We start from the raw sequence: 14,725 nt of genomic DNA on the forward strand, positions 1-14,725 counted from the left end.
CCAGTTCAAGGCCAGGTCTTGTGTAACTTTCCCAGCTGCTGACAGGGAAACTTGGGTCCACCAGGTTCCAGCCCAGGGACCATGTGTCTAGCAGCTACAGTCTTCTTGCTCCCAGACCCTGTCGCTGTTTCCCTGGGCTCTTTCCTACATCCCCTTTTTAGTCCCCCGGTCCAAATACCCTCCTCCCAGGGAGTGACTGTAGACTTCTTCCTCCCTTTGACTTGTCAAGACTCTGTAGCCTTAAAGAAACCTCCCTTCCCTTAGGGCGTGACTGCCAACTACTTCCTCTGAAGCAGCCCCGTTCTGTTCTCAGCTTCATTCCTTTAGACAGGCCCAATCTGCTCATTCCCAGCTGAGCTACTTCTTCCATTAGGCTTTATTGAGCTCTGGCTCTCCTCTAGGTGCAGCACATAAGGTTAATTGACCTACTTTAACCCACTCTGCCTTGTGTGGGGTGAATACCCTGTCACAACAGGAAAAACACTGGTAGTGGATCTCCTTTTTGAGAGAGAAGTATATTAAACATTACCCATTCTCCATTATTATTATGATCTGTGTTTCAGGTTTGAGTGGTAGCTGTGTTAGTCTGTGTCAGCAAAAAGAACAAGGAGTACTTGAGGAGTACTTCAGGTTGTGTGTGAACTGCCAAAACAAAGTTAATAAACGGTTGCCTTTTTAAACAACTTCCTGAAGACAAAAAAAGCACAAGGCAGAAGTCTTTTTTTCTGCGTCACTGGCCAGATTCTGATCTCAGATTTATTGACCAAAGCTAAGATTAGATCAAGTTACCTCAACCGGTAATAAATCTTGATATTTAACAAAATATTAAATCTGTTTTTATCATATCCATTCTAAATGTGTTAACCACAAACAATCAGAATAAAAAATGCGTGGTTTCTACTGTTGAAAAGCTGGTAATTTTAACTCTCTGGTAGTGTTAGACACTTCTTTCCAGCCTTGCAAATGACAAGGTCTCATACGTCTTAAAATCGTGTCATACTTATCTTGCTTTTTTCTCAGCTTCAATTCTGGCATGATTTCAATAACTATTATTTTGTAACACATTACAACTGGAAATTAATTCTATAAACTACCTGAAAGATTGGAATCTGAACTTTTGAAATGTATGTAGAAGTTGATCCAGGTTTTCAGCCACCTCTTTTTCTTTTCTTTATTCCTCTTTCTTAGCTTTTTCTATTGCGCCCAACACTGTAATATTCAAACGCTGATTATTTATTTACTATCTTTGTGCCCACAAAATAAGTACCCACTACTTTGGTCCATGGTTATATGTTTGAATTGAACTAGAAAGACAGCAAGATAGTAATCACAGAAACATAATTTGTTAACCTGTTTTTATAGGGCTGATTTATTATAGGCTTGCCAATGATCTGACCAGAAGATACTTAGATTCTTATCCCAAAATCAGGCTACAGAATTAGAGAATGTAGAGAGTTCAATACTTTGTCCGGACTCTTGAGGTGTGCAGCAAGGACATTCACACTGTGGACAAAGTCAAAATTTTAAGATCTTTATTAAAATAAACAAGAGTAATCAAAGCTACAAACCACAGAGCCACAAAAAAAAGTATAGTTCTGTAGTTCCTGGTGGTAACATCCCTTTTACAAAAGCTATTTAAACTAGCTTACTCACCCTTCGGGGATTTGGTAGTGCGACACAGAGGACCACCCTCGTCTCTGGCATGTCCAGTGAGTTTGTTGGTCCAGGTTCCTGAATCCCAAAATGGTAGAGATCAGGTTCGAGAGTTGAGTAGCTAAGCTATATTGCAGAAGCTAAGCTGATAGTTTTACAAAAGAGAATTTAAAGAAAGATAACTAAGAGAAGGATTCCTCAATATGGGGGTTTTGCCCTCTTATAGGGTCCTGGCACTATCCTGAATTTTCATATCAGTGCCCAACCTTCCATGCCCAAGTCTTATTTCCTCATCCAGATAAATCTTAGGGTGCACTTAATCTACAGACTAGTATATTCTTACATATTAATAACATATTCATACATATTAATATCGATTATCTCATTCTCAAAACCATTACCTTTGGCCTGAACTGTTACTTCCATGTTCTTGCAGTATACCTTGTGGTTACTGATATGTTCCAGAACTTTGGTAAACACCTTCAGTTCTCCATTCATTTCCCCAAAGTCAGAAGGGTAACTGGTCGGTAATTTATCTATGTCAAAGGTTACAAACACTTATGCTAACTTGCTCTAGCTAATCATACAGGATACAGACCTGTAGTTTCCTTGCATTACAGCCAAATATAATGAAATAATATCTACTGCAATATAAATCAAAATAATATAATCAATCAAACCAATACAAACAAACAGATTATATAACATAGCAAGCTAGCAGGCTAGCCCCATTGGCTACTAATTTTAAGGTCTTCTCTCATGACTATAAATGCTAGATATACTTTGGATCAGTTCAGTGCTTTCTGGACTGATAAACTTCTTTCCCAGCACTGGTCCTACAAACAATCAGAAATTTAAATTTAAAAAATCCCTGATCTAAGAGTAAATTTTTAATATTCTAAAGAGAAAATGAGGTTTAAAAAAATATTCATAGCCTCTGATGAGGCTGACACACAGAAGAGATTTGCATGTACTATCTGATTGTCTCTTCAGAGCCGAATGACAGATGCAGTGAAGTTCTAAGAAAATTATTAGAATACACTCATATGCCCTCTGAATGATACAAAAATGAGCAGTCTACAGAGCAGACTTCATTTATAACTACTTTTGTTCTGTCATCTCAAAATGAAAATACAGTATTCTGGTGAAGATTTTTGCTGTTGTATTACATTTGTTTCCATATTTGATAAACTAGTCATTAAACAGAAGACGCCCTTCCTTTCAGTACTAATTATCAGTTCTACATTTGGTTTAAGATAATCAATTTGCAATTTGACCGTTAAAGACTCAAGTTTTGTTTTTAGTTTTCCTTACCCTTTCTAAAGAAATCAATTGTTTTACAGGTTATTGTGGGAATTACGATAATTATTCAGAATATTGGAGGTAAGAAATTCATAGTGGGGTATGTGTGCTTTGGGATGTTTACAAACACAAGGCTATATTTAGGTAATATTATACTTGTGAGAGAGGCTGACAAAAAGAGGAAATTTAAGGGGAAGGTTTATGAGATCTTGTTATGCCCAAGTGCTACAGTAGGTACACTTTGTCACATCACATGCTCTTTACCCTGCAATTCCTACGCATGACATGATGAATGCAAGCATAAAAGGTTGGCCTTTGAATGTAATTGTTTTAGTGGCTTCTATTTACTCAATCACAGAATGTTGTGTATGCTAGCTTAATGGTAGTTTTCCTCCGGTTTTGGTTAATTTGAGACTTTGTGTTGAGTATACATTCTCCTTCATAATGTGGTCTGTTTTTCATACTAATCAGTTTTGTCATCTGCTGTGTAGTTTAGCTATATAGTTCTTTTTTGCCCTTCTTAGTACATTTCCTAATGAAATAACTGTCTTGAAATAAAAATAATCAATTACATAGTTATAAACATGTAAATCCCAGTTAGCAACCAGCATATAAATAAAGTAGGAGTAGTCACAGAAATATTAAGAGTAGAGTCCAAAAGAAGGTAGGTTTAAAAGGTAGAGTTAGAAGAGACTGACTGACTATGTGGAATGCTCAGGTTTAAACTGGATTCTTTCTCCTGGGTGAAAGCAGGAAATGTGCTGAAAACAAAATAAAAAGATTAGGAAAGAGGATGCAGACAGTCATTTATAATGACTAAGAGAAACAGTGTTCCAGTGTTTGGTTCTATAAAGAACAAGCAGTGATTAGCAGAGTACCTGGACTCATTGCAAAATGGACCTAGAAGTAGACCAAATGACTGATTTTTATGATTGGCCTGCCTTTACTAAAATTGCTAATAATGGAAACTACTTAATTTAAATGGCTATAAAAATCCTGGAATTAATTCCAGACAGGAGCAAACACATTAATTCCAAGGTCTAAAGATTATTTATTCATGCAGGTTTTAGAGGATGTTATGTAGCTATGAACAGATTTTTAAATTTCCTTTCCTATTTGACTGGACCACTAAATAAATGCTGTAAGACAAAGAGGGGATACATAGTGAAGGTTCAGGTGACTCTGGGATCTAGTACAAGGCTGTGTGGTCAAAGGAAATTTGAGTCTTATTTCATCCCCATAACAGTTCATAACCTTCTCTGTGTGTCACTTTTAATAAAACTCAGTTTAGTCATGCTAGAGGCCCAAGCTGTTGTATGTTGGATATTATCAAACTACTTATTCCATCTTCTGCAATGGACTTCTCTGCCAGAGATCTTGACCTGTTCTGCCAAGAATTTCATTTCTGTTTAATAGGTTAATTCAAGGAACAGCTTTCACAACTGGAAAACATGCTTTCAAGTATTTAAAAATGCCTGTCACTTTCCAAATCCTCTGTCTTTTGGTTCTCAGGATTTAAGTGCAAAGGAGTATAGGAGAGTGGCACAAGTATTTTCTGCCCTCATATATTTAAGTTCTTTGCAAAGATTAACCCATTTCACAGATAGTGAAAAATCACCTATCCCTAACTGAATCAGTGTAGACCAAAAGCACCCCCCTTTGCATAAAGAGGCACTCTGCCTTGTCTAACTGGGGGTGGGGATGGGGGAGTGCAGCTTCCATGGGGGATGAGAGGAGTAGGGATTTGTCTGTTGTCCACATCCCCCGATCAGCCTCTAGATGTACATGTTAAAACAGCTGTGAGCTTTGTTTTCACTCTCAGTGAATCCTCCCTCCACAGCAACTGCTATTTCTACAGTCTTAAAGGGACTCAGCCAATGGCAGCATGGTTCTTTGGAAGTGTGCTGCCAGGGGAAAGGTGGGAGCTAGTGAAGCTGTGCGGTGTCAGGAGTCATCCTTATAGTTGGCTCTCCTAGTATCTAACAGATTCCCAGGATTAGGAGGCCTCTCCCCATCAAAACTCCATCATCTTGACCCTTGAGGAGACAATGAAGGTACAGGAAGTTTTCTTGCCTTTTTGGTCCCCTTCCATGGATTTCTCAGTGAGAGGGATCAGGCCTTTGAGTTTAGTTTGTCCTGAAGGGATGCCTCTAGATTTATCAGTATGGAGTTCTTTATGTTCAGCCCTTTCTTTGGTGTGTCTCCCCACCCTTGTTTCTTTGCATCCAGCAAGCTGTATCAATGCCTTAAATGTCAGAATACGACTAGAAATAAAATGGTCTCCATTTACCTCTTCCATCATCAGAGCTGGGAATATTGCATCATATGGAATCTCATTACAAAGAAGATTATTGGCACTTTCAGAATGTAGGTTAGGCATTATTTTTTACTGTGGTATCATTATTTCTAAAAGTAACCATAATATATGGAAGTGATTTACACTCAGTTGGAGTGGAGATTTTATTTTATTTTTTTTATTTTTTACCATGTTTAAAAAGATGCCTTCAGGGTTCTGGGTTTGTTTTTTATTATTTATTTTTTCATAATCTTTAAAAAACTTTTTCTCATGGTTATATTTTGTTTAAAAAAACTCAAAACAAAAGACATCTTGCAGAGTTGAAAGCAAACTTCTTATTTTTAATAACTTTATTGCACACACCCGCTGGTTTGTTTGTTTATTTGGGGATGCTGACTTTACTACTGTGCAAAGACGCATTGACCAAAGAAAAACTTGCATGGTTTTTACAAACGGCTATAAGAAAAGGAATAGTAACTCAAATTTGGATCAATCAGCCTTAAAAAAAAATCTCTTTAATAGTCATTTTAAAAGTTAAAGTTGAGACATACGCAATCAGAAGCCAGGGAATTCAAAGTTAGGGATAGTGCTTGGGATTTGTCATTCTAAAGTTTTTAAACACGGTTATTCAATTCTTATACTGTTGTTGTGAAGATTAAATCAACATTTAAACTATTTTTATTTTTTCCACATTTACAAGTCTTGATGGTGCCTGTTGTTTACTCAAGTAGAGCCAATTAAATAGTCCATTTAAGTACCAAAAACTAGCTGAGGACCTGTACAGACTAGCGATTAAAATTTGTCAGCTATTTTTAGTTTTGCAAGCTTTAAAAAGCTTCTTACACTATTAATATTTTTACTCTGCTCATTTTGAAATAGCCACATTTAAATTGCACTTATTTAAAAAACAAAACAACAAAACTGCGGCCTAAAGATTTTTATTTTCAAGCAAATTTTTACTTGAGTAATATAAACTTCAAAAATAGAGAGCAATTAAAAAACAATGGAAATACTTACCAAGCTGTCTTGATAGCAACATGAATGTGTTGCTATATTATAGATATTCATTAATGAGGTAACCCTGGTAGGTTGAGTGGGAGGATTCAGGCTAATCTGGTATCCTCGCTGATTCCCTTAGTCAGTATTTTGTGACTTTCAGTGGCCCAGTTCTGCAGGTCTTTACTCATACTAGTAATAGTTACTCAAATAGTCCCACTGACTTCAATGGGATTATTCACATAAATGCTACTTAGCATGAGAAGGGGTTGCAGAATTAGGCCGTAGATAGGAAGTTGCACGATGCCAGATCATCATGTTATCCCATCCACATCCTTTACTGTCTCACTTCCCACCTCGTCCTGAGATCCATGCATGGAATGATCCTTTAGGTGTACATCCCAGGCCTGCCATGCTGAAAGTGGGGAGGAGGACTGTGGCCTATTCCATCTACACACATCCCAGCTGAAGGGCTCTTCATGCTGTTTTCAGTCTGCATGTGTAGAGGAGAGAGGGGAAAATCATTTTGTCCTAAGGAAGATACTTAGTTACCACAGCACCAGGTGGTATTCACTTATTTACATAACAGGGTGGATTGATTTAAATCACTGATTTTTTTTTATTTAAATCAGCAAGCAGGAAATCTTGATTTACATAATTGATTTTAATCTTGTCCTGCATTTATACTCTTTAGTTATTTTGAAAAAGAATGGTTCATTCTCATTGGTTAGTATGTGTCACAGAGTGACACTGGCCTTTTAAGAGGAGCAGGGACGGTACCTGTGCTGCCTCCGCTCACTTCAGTTGGGCTTAACAGAGGTTATCTGAGCCCTAGAGAAGAAAGAGCCAGTGAGGGTTGCCTTAGAACACAGACGTGTCAGTTGGGAGAGGGGCAGATGAGAGGTGCCAGAGCTAGAAGACTGACTGGTTCCTGGGAGAAAGCTGAAGACAAGGAGAGCAGCAAGAGGGGTTTCTCCTCAAGCCAGAGAGCCAGGGCTGAAGGCAGCAGGTGCCTGCTGTTTCCAAGCTGGAGCCAAGACTGATGTCTCTGCACTGAAAGGCTGAACCTTAGGGAATAGTGAGAGGGCCAGAGGGAGTTGAGGGATGCTCTTCTGGCAAGAATGATTTCCCAACATGTGGATGATTCCACTGGGAAGAGCAGGGTTGCACTCCAGTTGGAGGGGTTGGGGTGGCTATCCTGGCAGAGGGTCAGAAGAGAACTGGCAAAGAGACCATGGCCAAAGGTGCCAGTGTGTGGTATATGTGACATCGAGGGACAAAGATGTGTTGGGATTTAAATGTATGTTTGCACTGGAATGATAAATGGAATATATGTTGGGATTTTATTATGGACTGTTTTGAACTATGTTCTGGTAATAAACCATGTTGATGGATTAGAGGATAAGACTGTATGGAGTCCTTCAGTTACCCAAGAGGGGACACTGGGGCAGGGTGCCACAGAGCTACTCCTGGCCATGAGGGGACACTCGGGAGGTGACTAGCCCTGCTATAGTATGATTTGGTACTTTTTTGCTAACCAGGAGGATATACCATACTAATACACATTATTTAAGCAATTATATAACACACATTTATTCCAATTCTTGATTTTTACTTTTTTTATTATGTTGAGATGCATTTCTTATTTTTTAGATGATTAATATTTTTTTTACTTAAGATTTGTGTCAAGCTACATTTGGATGGAAATTGAAATTTAATTAAAATCTACAAAATCATCATTTAAAAATGTTTGTTAAAATTATATTACATGTGCTAGCCACATAAGGAAAAAAGTTAATCAAAACATGTTTTACATATAAACATATAAATGAAATGAAATTAAATTAAAATTAAACAAAAAGTATTATCTGTAGTTAATGAAGTCAACTGATTGTTTCTAGTCACCATAACCTTCAAGATTTTAGAACTGTTAGATCTCCTCCTATCACACCTTGTTTTTTATTCTGAGATTGGAAGAGGAAAATAAACTTTCCTGCTTTTTCAGTTCCCAACAGGTTTCTCAGACTGAATGAACTAGTTGTTGAACTGAACTAGTGGGATGTGGGACAAACTGAAATGAAGAAATTATCTCTGCACCTGCAGAAGAGGCTACTGCTGTCAAAAGCTGATTTAGCCCTTCAACAAACTCTGGTTCCAGTGCTTATTCAGTGATTTTTTCAAAGAGAGTCAGTGGTATGACTTTCTTTGAAACTTCAGCAGCAAAGATGTACTGTTTGAATGTTTTTTTATTTAATTTAAATTATTTTAATAGAGTATAGTAAGGTTGTAATTTTAATTTGAAATAGGTTTAATTTTTAAAAGAAAAATGTATTTTAAATTAAAAAATCAGATTTGACATTTTAAAACATCCATTTTGTAATTTAAAAAACCCCATCAATGTTTATCTGTTCTGTTACATAATCCTTTCCAGAAGTAACCAAATCTAGAGGGAGCCCCTGCTATTGAAGCTCCAATGGAGTTGTGTGGCTGTGTAGCAGTGAGTGGGGTGCATTGGGCCAGATCCAGGGTTCTGCATCCTGTGGGTTCCCTAGATCCTGAAGGATCTGCCAGGTTTGTGGGTGGCTACTCCATGGAAGGGGGCAGGACAATGAGAAGGAATTCTTCCCCAAGGAAAAGCTCTCAAAGATTTCCCATTTAAAAAATACCCTCCGATTAATTGTCCTCTCCTGCAATAAAGTGTGTGTGTGTCAGTAGGGATATGACAGCATATATAATGAATTAAGTTGGAGAGTGAAGTATTTTAGCAAGATTTGTGGGAAATGGAGAGACACATAATAAAGTATTGCACAAGAGCATTTCACAGTCTGTTGCCAGCACTAACAAATCTTCAGCATTGAGGTCTAAAGCAGGAATTGTGTGGGCAGAGTTTTACAGCATATTTCTCCAGGCTAAAGACTGGCACTAGCTGAATATCATTGTGGTAGGGAGGTATGACTGATCACATGGAACCTGGAAGTTTTGATAGATAGAAACAAATTGGAAATTTTGAGAACATGAATTTAATAATACTATATGCAGTAGCAGCTGGAATTAAATACTGCAGTTGAACATAAATGATCTCCACAGGGTTTTTTTGGAACAACAATAGTCTGAGGTGCACAGTGGAATTCTTTTGTTAAAGATCAGTTTGGGTTACCTGCCTGCTTTTGTTTATTGTATCCAAATGATCAATATTTGCAGCTCCGTGGAATTAAGTTTCCCAAATCAAACGTATGTGAAAGCAACAGTTCATTGTACAAGGATTTAGCAAATTCTAGTGCTGAAGAAAATTAGTTGTTTCCAATTGTGCCTTCTACAAGTTAAATTATTTACCTGCATTCAGCTGGCTCTCAAAAGGTGCAAAATTATTTCCTCTTTGAAAACATCAAAAACTGTTTCCAGTCAGATTCTAAACTAAATGCAAAGAGAAATTGATAAACACCAAAGAGTACCGGGAAAGGAAACTCTAGTTATGGTATTGGTTTTGCATCCTGCAAGCCTAGCTCTATCTTGATCTATGTTGTTTGCTTGCATACTATACATTTTAAACAGACGTTCTACAGATATCGCAGACATTTAATTCTCTTGTGAGTTACATTTACAGTCTGTTAATATGATGAATAAAATGGACAACACATGAAGACATTTGACTAAACTGTAGCAAATTTCAATAAATTATGTTGAATACATTACTAAATATTAAAATTTTGCTTTCTTATTTTTTGTTTAGGGATTTTTTGCAGTTAAAATAGTCAATATCTGGCAGACTGTTTTCTTAAGTCTAAAAAGAGCTAAATCTAGGAAAGGGTCTACATAAGAGACATTTGGGGGTTTTGTAGAGGTGTGGGTGTAGTAATGTGCTTTTCCAGCAATGCTCTCTCAGTGCCATCTGCTGGCCAGTCAGAGCACAGCATGAACATGGAGTTGTGGTGGGTTTTTGTTTGTATTTTTTAAGTGCTGCTAATTAGCAGTCTGAGGCTGGTTATGCTGAAGAGAGGGACTTTTTTTCAGATTTTACTTGGATTTACATTTATTACAGTTAAGACAGTGGGGAAAATTGGAGGAAGCCTAAATTAGGGCAGAAGTTATTTATAACTTGTATAAGGTTGGTTAAACATAGTTATTGCTCCAGTGATTAATTTGTACGTAGTGCAATTTACATAACTTGTATATAAAATTACAGCATTATCTTGCTTGTACTAAAGCTCAAGTGGCATATTTTGCACTGTGGAAGTAAAATACTCAAACTTCAGTTGTTTCCTGTGATCAAGATGGTCATATTTTTCTGCTTTGCAAGTTATCTTTTATTCTGCTGAGAGTTCCTTAGTCATTTAATTACAAAATGTATTGTAAATAGAATTTTGTCTTGTTTAAAAAGTGCTAATCCAGAGGAATTTAAATCTGGCCAATATAGTGAGAAAATCAGGGATTGCATCCTTGTCTCTTCCATCAGCGTACATATTCTACCAACCTATTTGGAATAAATTAACACCCCCATAGAGTGGAAGGGCAGACATAGTGCATCTCTTTGCTAAAGACTGGATTGAATTTCCCCCAAATACAGAAAATCTAATCCTATTTTTAAACAAACTGGAATGCACACTGCAGTTTGTGTTTGACCTGAAAGCTAATTAGTCTTATTGTTTTAAACTAAGGATTTCCAGTGTAGCGCTTCTTTAAATAAGGGCACGTTTGTCAACTGCCATACTAAATTAACAATTGATGGCCAGTAAGAACAGTTATGCTGTATTTTCATAATGCAGTGAATGTAATTAAGAGATTTTTGACACAGTAAAAAATATTAAGACTTTTAAGAAAAAATAATTCTTAAATCTATCTGCAGATTGAATACATTTAGAGCTTGTCTAATGAGATATTTTTCCTCTTAGACTGGTCTAATTGTACTTAAACCACCATAGTTACACCAGTATAACTTCAACATGTGGATACTCCTTATTCCAGAATCAGAGTGGCTGTTTTCAGCTTTATTTAAATCACTTCCAAAGTGACATAAGCTAAACCGGAAAAAGGCTCTCATGCCAGAATAAGAGAGTTCACACGGGAAGTTCTATTGGTATAATTTATAGCAGATTATATTCACAGTGCCTTCTACCAGTATACCTTTCCCATACAGACAAGGGCTAAACCTATGGTTTTTAGTACTGTTTTAAACCAAATTCATGCATCTCCAGTGATTTTGTAGATTTTTGCTAAAGGAAATATATTCTTTTCATAAATATTGAGTGGGAGAGCCCTCAAGACTTTGTTTTGATTGTGTAATATTTTTATACATACTTAATGCATGGGATGGATGCCTTAGAGTGGTTCTAAAACTTCTGTATTGATGACCCCTTTCACACAGCAAGCCCCTGAGTGTGACCCCCCCTTATAAATTAAAAACACAGTTTTTTATATTAAACACTGTAATAAATGTTGGAGGCGAAGCGGGGTTTGGAATGGAGGCTGACAGCTCACAACCCCCCATGTAATAACCTTGCAACCCCTGAGGGGTCATGGCCCCCAGTTTGAGAACCTGTCTTAGAAACTGACATAAACAGAAGAGTCATGCAGTACGAGGGGCAAAGTAGCATTTTTGGCAGCATTCACACTTAGTTTTTCTGCTCCTGTTCTTTTTGCAGTTTGGTTGTAGTATTATTTTGATTTTCAGATGGGTAGATGGAGATACTCATGGGCGGCGGGTGAACTTCCAGCTGGGGGAGGCTAGCCCCCAGCCGGCCCCGCTTTCCTCCCTGAGCGCAGGGCGAGCGGTGCGCCCCTGAGCGCAGGGTGGCCCTAGCCACCCCAAGTCCCAGCAGCACTGAAGAGGAGCAGCCTGCCACCTGGGCTGGGACCAAGGGGGAAGGGCAAGCAAGAGGTGGCTTTGGGGAGGAGTGTAGGCAGGGTCACACGGGGCGGTTTGGGGAGGCACAGCTTTCCTCAGCCTATTGGATGTGGCATCCAGGGAGATACTGTAATGTTCCTCTCTCTCAGCCCCACTCCAAATCGCCATACAAACAGAATTAGCCTACTAAAAATTCAGCATTCCACTCTCCAGTTCCACTTACATTCACAGTTCTCATCTCCTGACATCACATTATTTAGATGGACACTTTCTCTTACATCCATTAGGCCAGAACAGACTATTGGTAAGGTCATTTTACCTATACAGGGAAATGTAAAAGTTCAAATGATCTGTTGTCGCATTAGTTTCTATGAAAGATCCAGTTTCAACTGAGCAGTCCAGCTCAGTTTCTCAGTGATAGGTAATTTTTATTTATTTATTTATTTATTTATTGGTAGTGTAACTTTTAACTAGGTTCCCCCCCCGCTCTTTTAGTTTTTAACCTCTCTTCTCAGTGTTTTGAAATGAACAGGACTTTCTTGGTCAGATTCTCTCTAGCAAGGGAATACAATTGTTACTTTTCTTTCCGTCTTCTATGCTGTCTGGAATCTGTGAGGAGACATCTTACTGATCTGGTATTCACCCAGTTCCACAAGACAAGACTGCTCTGCTGTCTTACTGTAGTCTGTTCCCCATCTCCCACTTCACAGTTCTCTCGTCTCTTCTGACCAAGATATCAGTGTCTCAACAGAGGGGTTTTTACAAAGTCTGTTTCTCTTCCTCACCTCACTCCCCTCCTGTGTATAAAGTTTGTAAAGTGCTTTGGGATTTTTTGCATGAGGCATTATAAAGATGCAAGTTATTAGTAATAATGTAATGAACTGAACTAGTTGATTGACAACAAGTAGCCAGATGGAATAAGGTTCATTCTTTCCAACCATGGGATTTTTTTTAAGGGGTATCACCAACCCAAGTATAAGGAAGGAACAATCATGTGAACTGTCCAACAGTTCCCTTTGGATATGAATATACAACCTCCCAAGTTAAGAGTAACAAGAAGGATTTCTTCAGGTATGTTAGCAACAAGAAGAAGGTCAAGGGAAGTGTTGGTCCCTTACTGAATGGGGGAAGCAACCTAGTGACAGAGGATGTGGAAAAAGCTAATGTACTCAATGCTTTTTTTTGCCTCTGTCTTCACAAACAAGGTCAGCTCCCAGCCTAGTGCACTGAACAGCACAGTATGGGGAGGAGGTGACCAGCCCTCTGTGGAGAAAGAAGTGGTTCGGGGCTATTTAGAAAAGCTGGACGCGCACAAGTCCATGGGGCTGGATGTACTGCATCTGAGGGTACTAAACGAGTTGGCAGATGTGATTGCAGAGCCATTGGCCATTGTCTTTGAAAACTCGTGGCAATCGGGGAAGGTCCTGGATGACTAGAAAAAGACTAATGTAGTGCCCATCTTTTAAAAAGGGAAGGAGGATGATCCGGGGAACTACAAGCCAGTCAGCCTCAGCTCAGTCCCTGGAAAAATAATGGAGCAGGTCCTCAAGGAATCAATTTTGAAGCACTTAGAGGAAAGGAAAGTGATCAGGAACAGTCAGCATGGATTCACCAAGGGCAAGTTTTGCCTGACTAACCTAATTGCCTCGTATGATGAGATAACTGGCTTTGTGGATGAAGGGAAAGCAGTGGACATGTTGTTCCAAGTATGGTCTGGATGAATGGACTATAAGGTGGATAGAAAGCTGGCTAGATCATCGAGTTCAACGGGTAGTGATCAATGGCTCCATGTCTAGTTGGCAGCCGGTTTCAAGCGGAGAGCCCCAAGGGTCAGTTCTGGGGCTGGTTTTGTTCAATGTCTTCATTAATGATCTGGAGGATGGAATGGATTGCACCCTCAGCAAGTTTGCAGATGACAATAAAGTGGGAGGAGTGGTAGATACGCTGGAGGGTAGGGATAGGATACAGAGGGACCTAGAAAAATTAGAGGATTGGGCCAAAAGAAATCTGATGAGGACAAGTGCAGAGTCCTATGCACTGCTACAGACTAGGGACCAAGGGGCTAGGCAGCAGTTCTGCGGAAAAGGACCTAAGGGTTACAGTGGATGAGAAGCTGGATACTAGTCAACAGTGTGTCCTTGTTGCCAAGAATGCTAACGGCATTTTGGGCTGTATAAGTAGGAGCATTGCCAGCAGATCGAGGGACGTGATCATTCCCCTCTATACGGCATTGGTGAGGCCTCATCTGGAGTACTGTGTCCAGTTTTGGGCCCCACACTACAAGAAGGATGTGGAAAAATTGCAAACAGTCCAGCGGAGGGCAACAAAAATGATTAGGGGGCTGGAGCACATGATTTATGAGGAGAGGCTGAGGGGACTGGGATTATTTAGTCTGCAGAAGAGAAGAATGAGGGAGGATTTGATAGCTGCTTTCAACTACCTGAAAGGGGGTTCCAAAGAGGATGGATCTGGACTGTTCTCAGTGGTACCAGATGAGAGAACAAGGACTAATGGTCTAAAGTTGCAGTGGGGAAGGTTTAGGTTGGATATTAGGAAAAACTTTTTCACTAGGAAGGTGGTGAAGCACTGGAATGGGTTACCTAGGAAGGTGGTGAAATCTCCTTCCTTAGAGGTTT

The 14,725-nt window shown here is 38.9% G+C and overlaps 1 protein-coding gene across 7 annotated transcripts in view; it reads left to right on the forward strand.

Moving 5' to 3' along the window:
- The window catches only part of SLC38A6 (solute carrier family 38 member 6), a 103,626-nt gene that overhangs the window by 10,048 nt on the left and 78,853 nt on the right, over positions 1-14,725 (forward strand). For all 7 annotated transcript variants that reach the window (XM_045014734.1, XM_045014732.1, XM_045014729.1 and 4 more), the window contains exon 5: positions 2,997-3,036. In XM_045014734.1, the coding sequence (XP_044870669.1) occupies positions 2,997-3,036 (40 nt within the window). The remainder of the gene's footprint in view (positions 1-2,996; positions 3,037-14,725) is intronic.

Source organism: Mauremys mutica, chromosome 4 (assembly GCF_020497125.1).
Source record: "Mauremys mutica isolate MM-2020 ecotype Southern chromosome 4, ASM2049712v1, whole genome shotgun sequence".
In the NCBI taxonomy this organism is placed as follows: Eukaryota; Metazoa; Chordata; order Testudines; family Geoemydidae; genus Mauremys; species Mauremys mutica.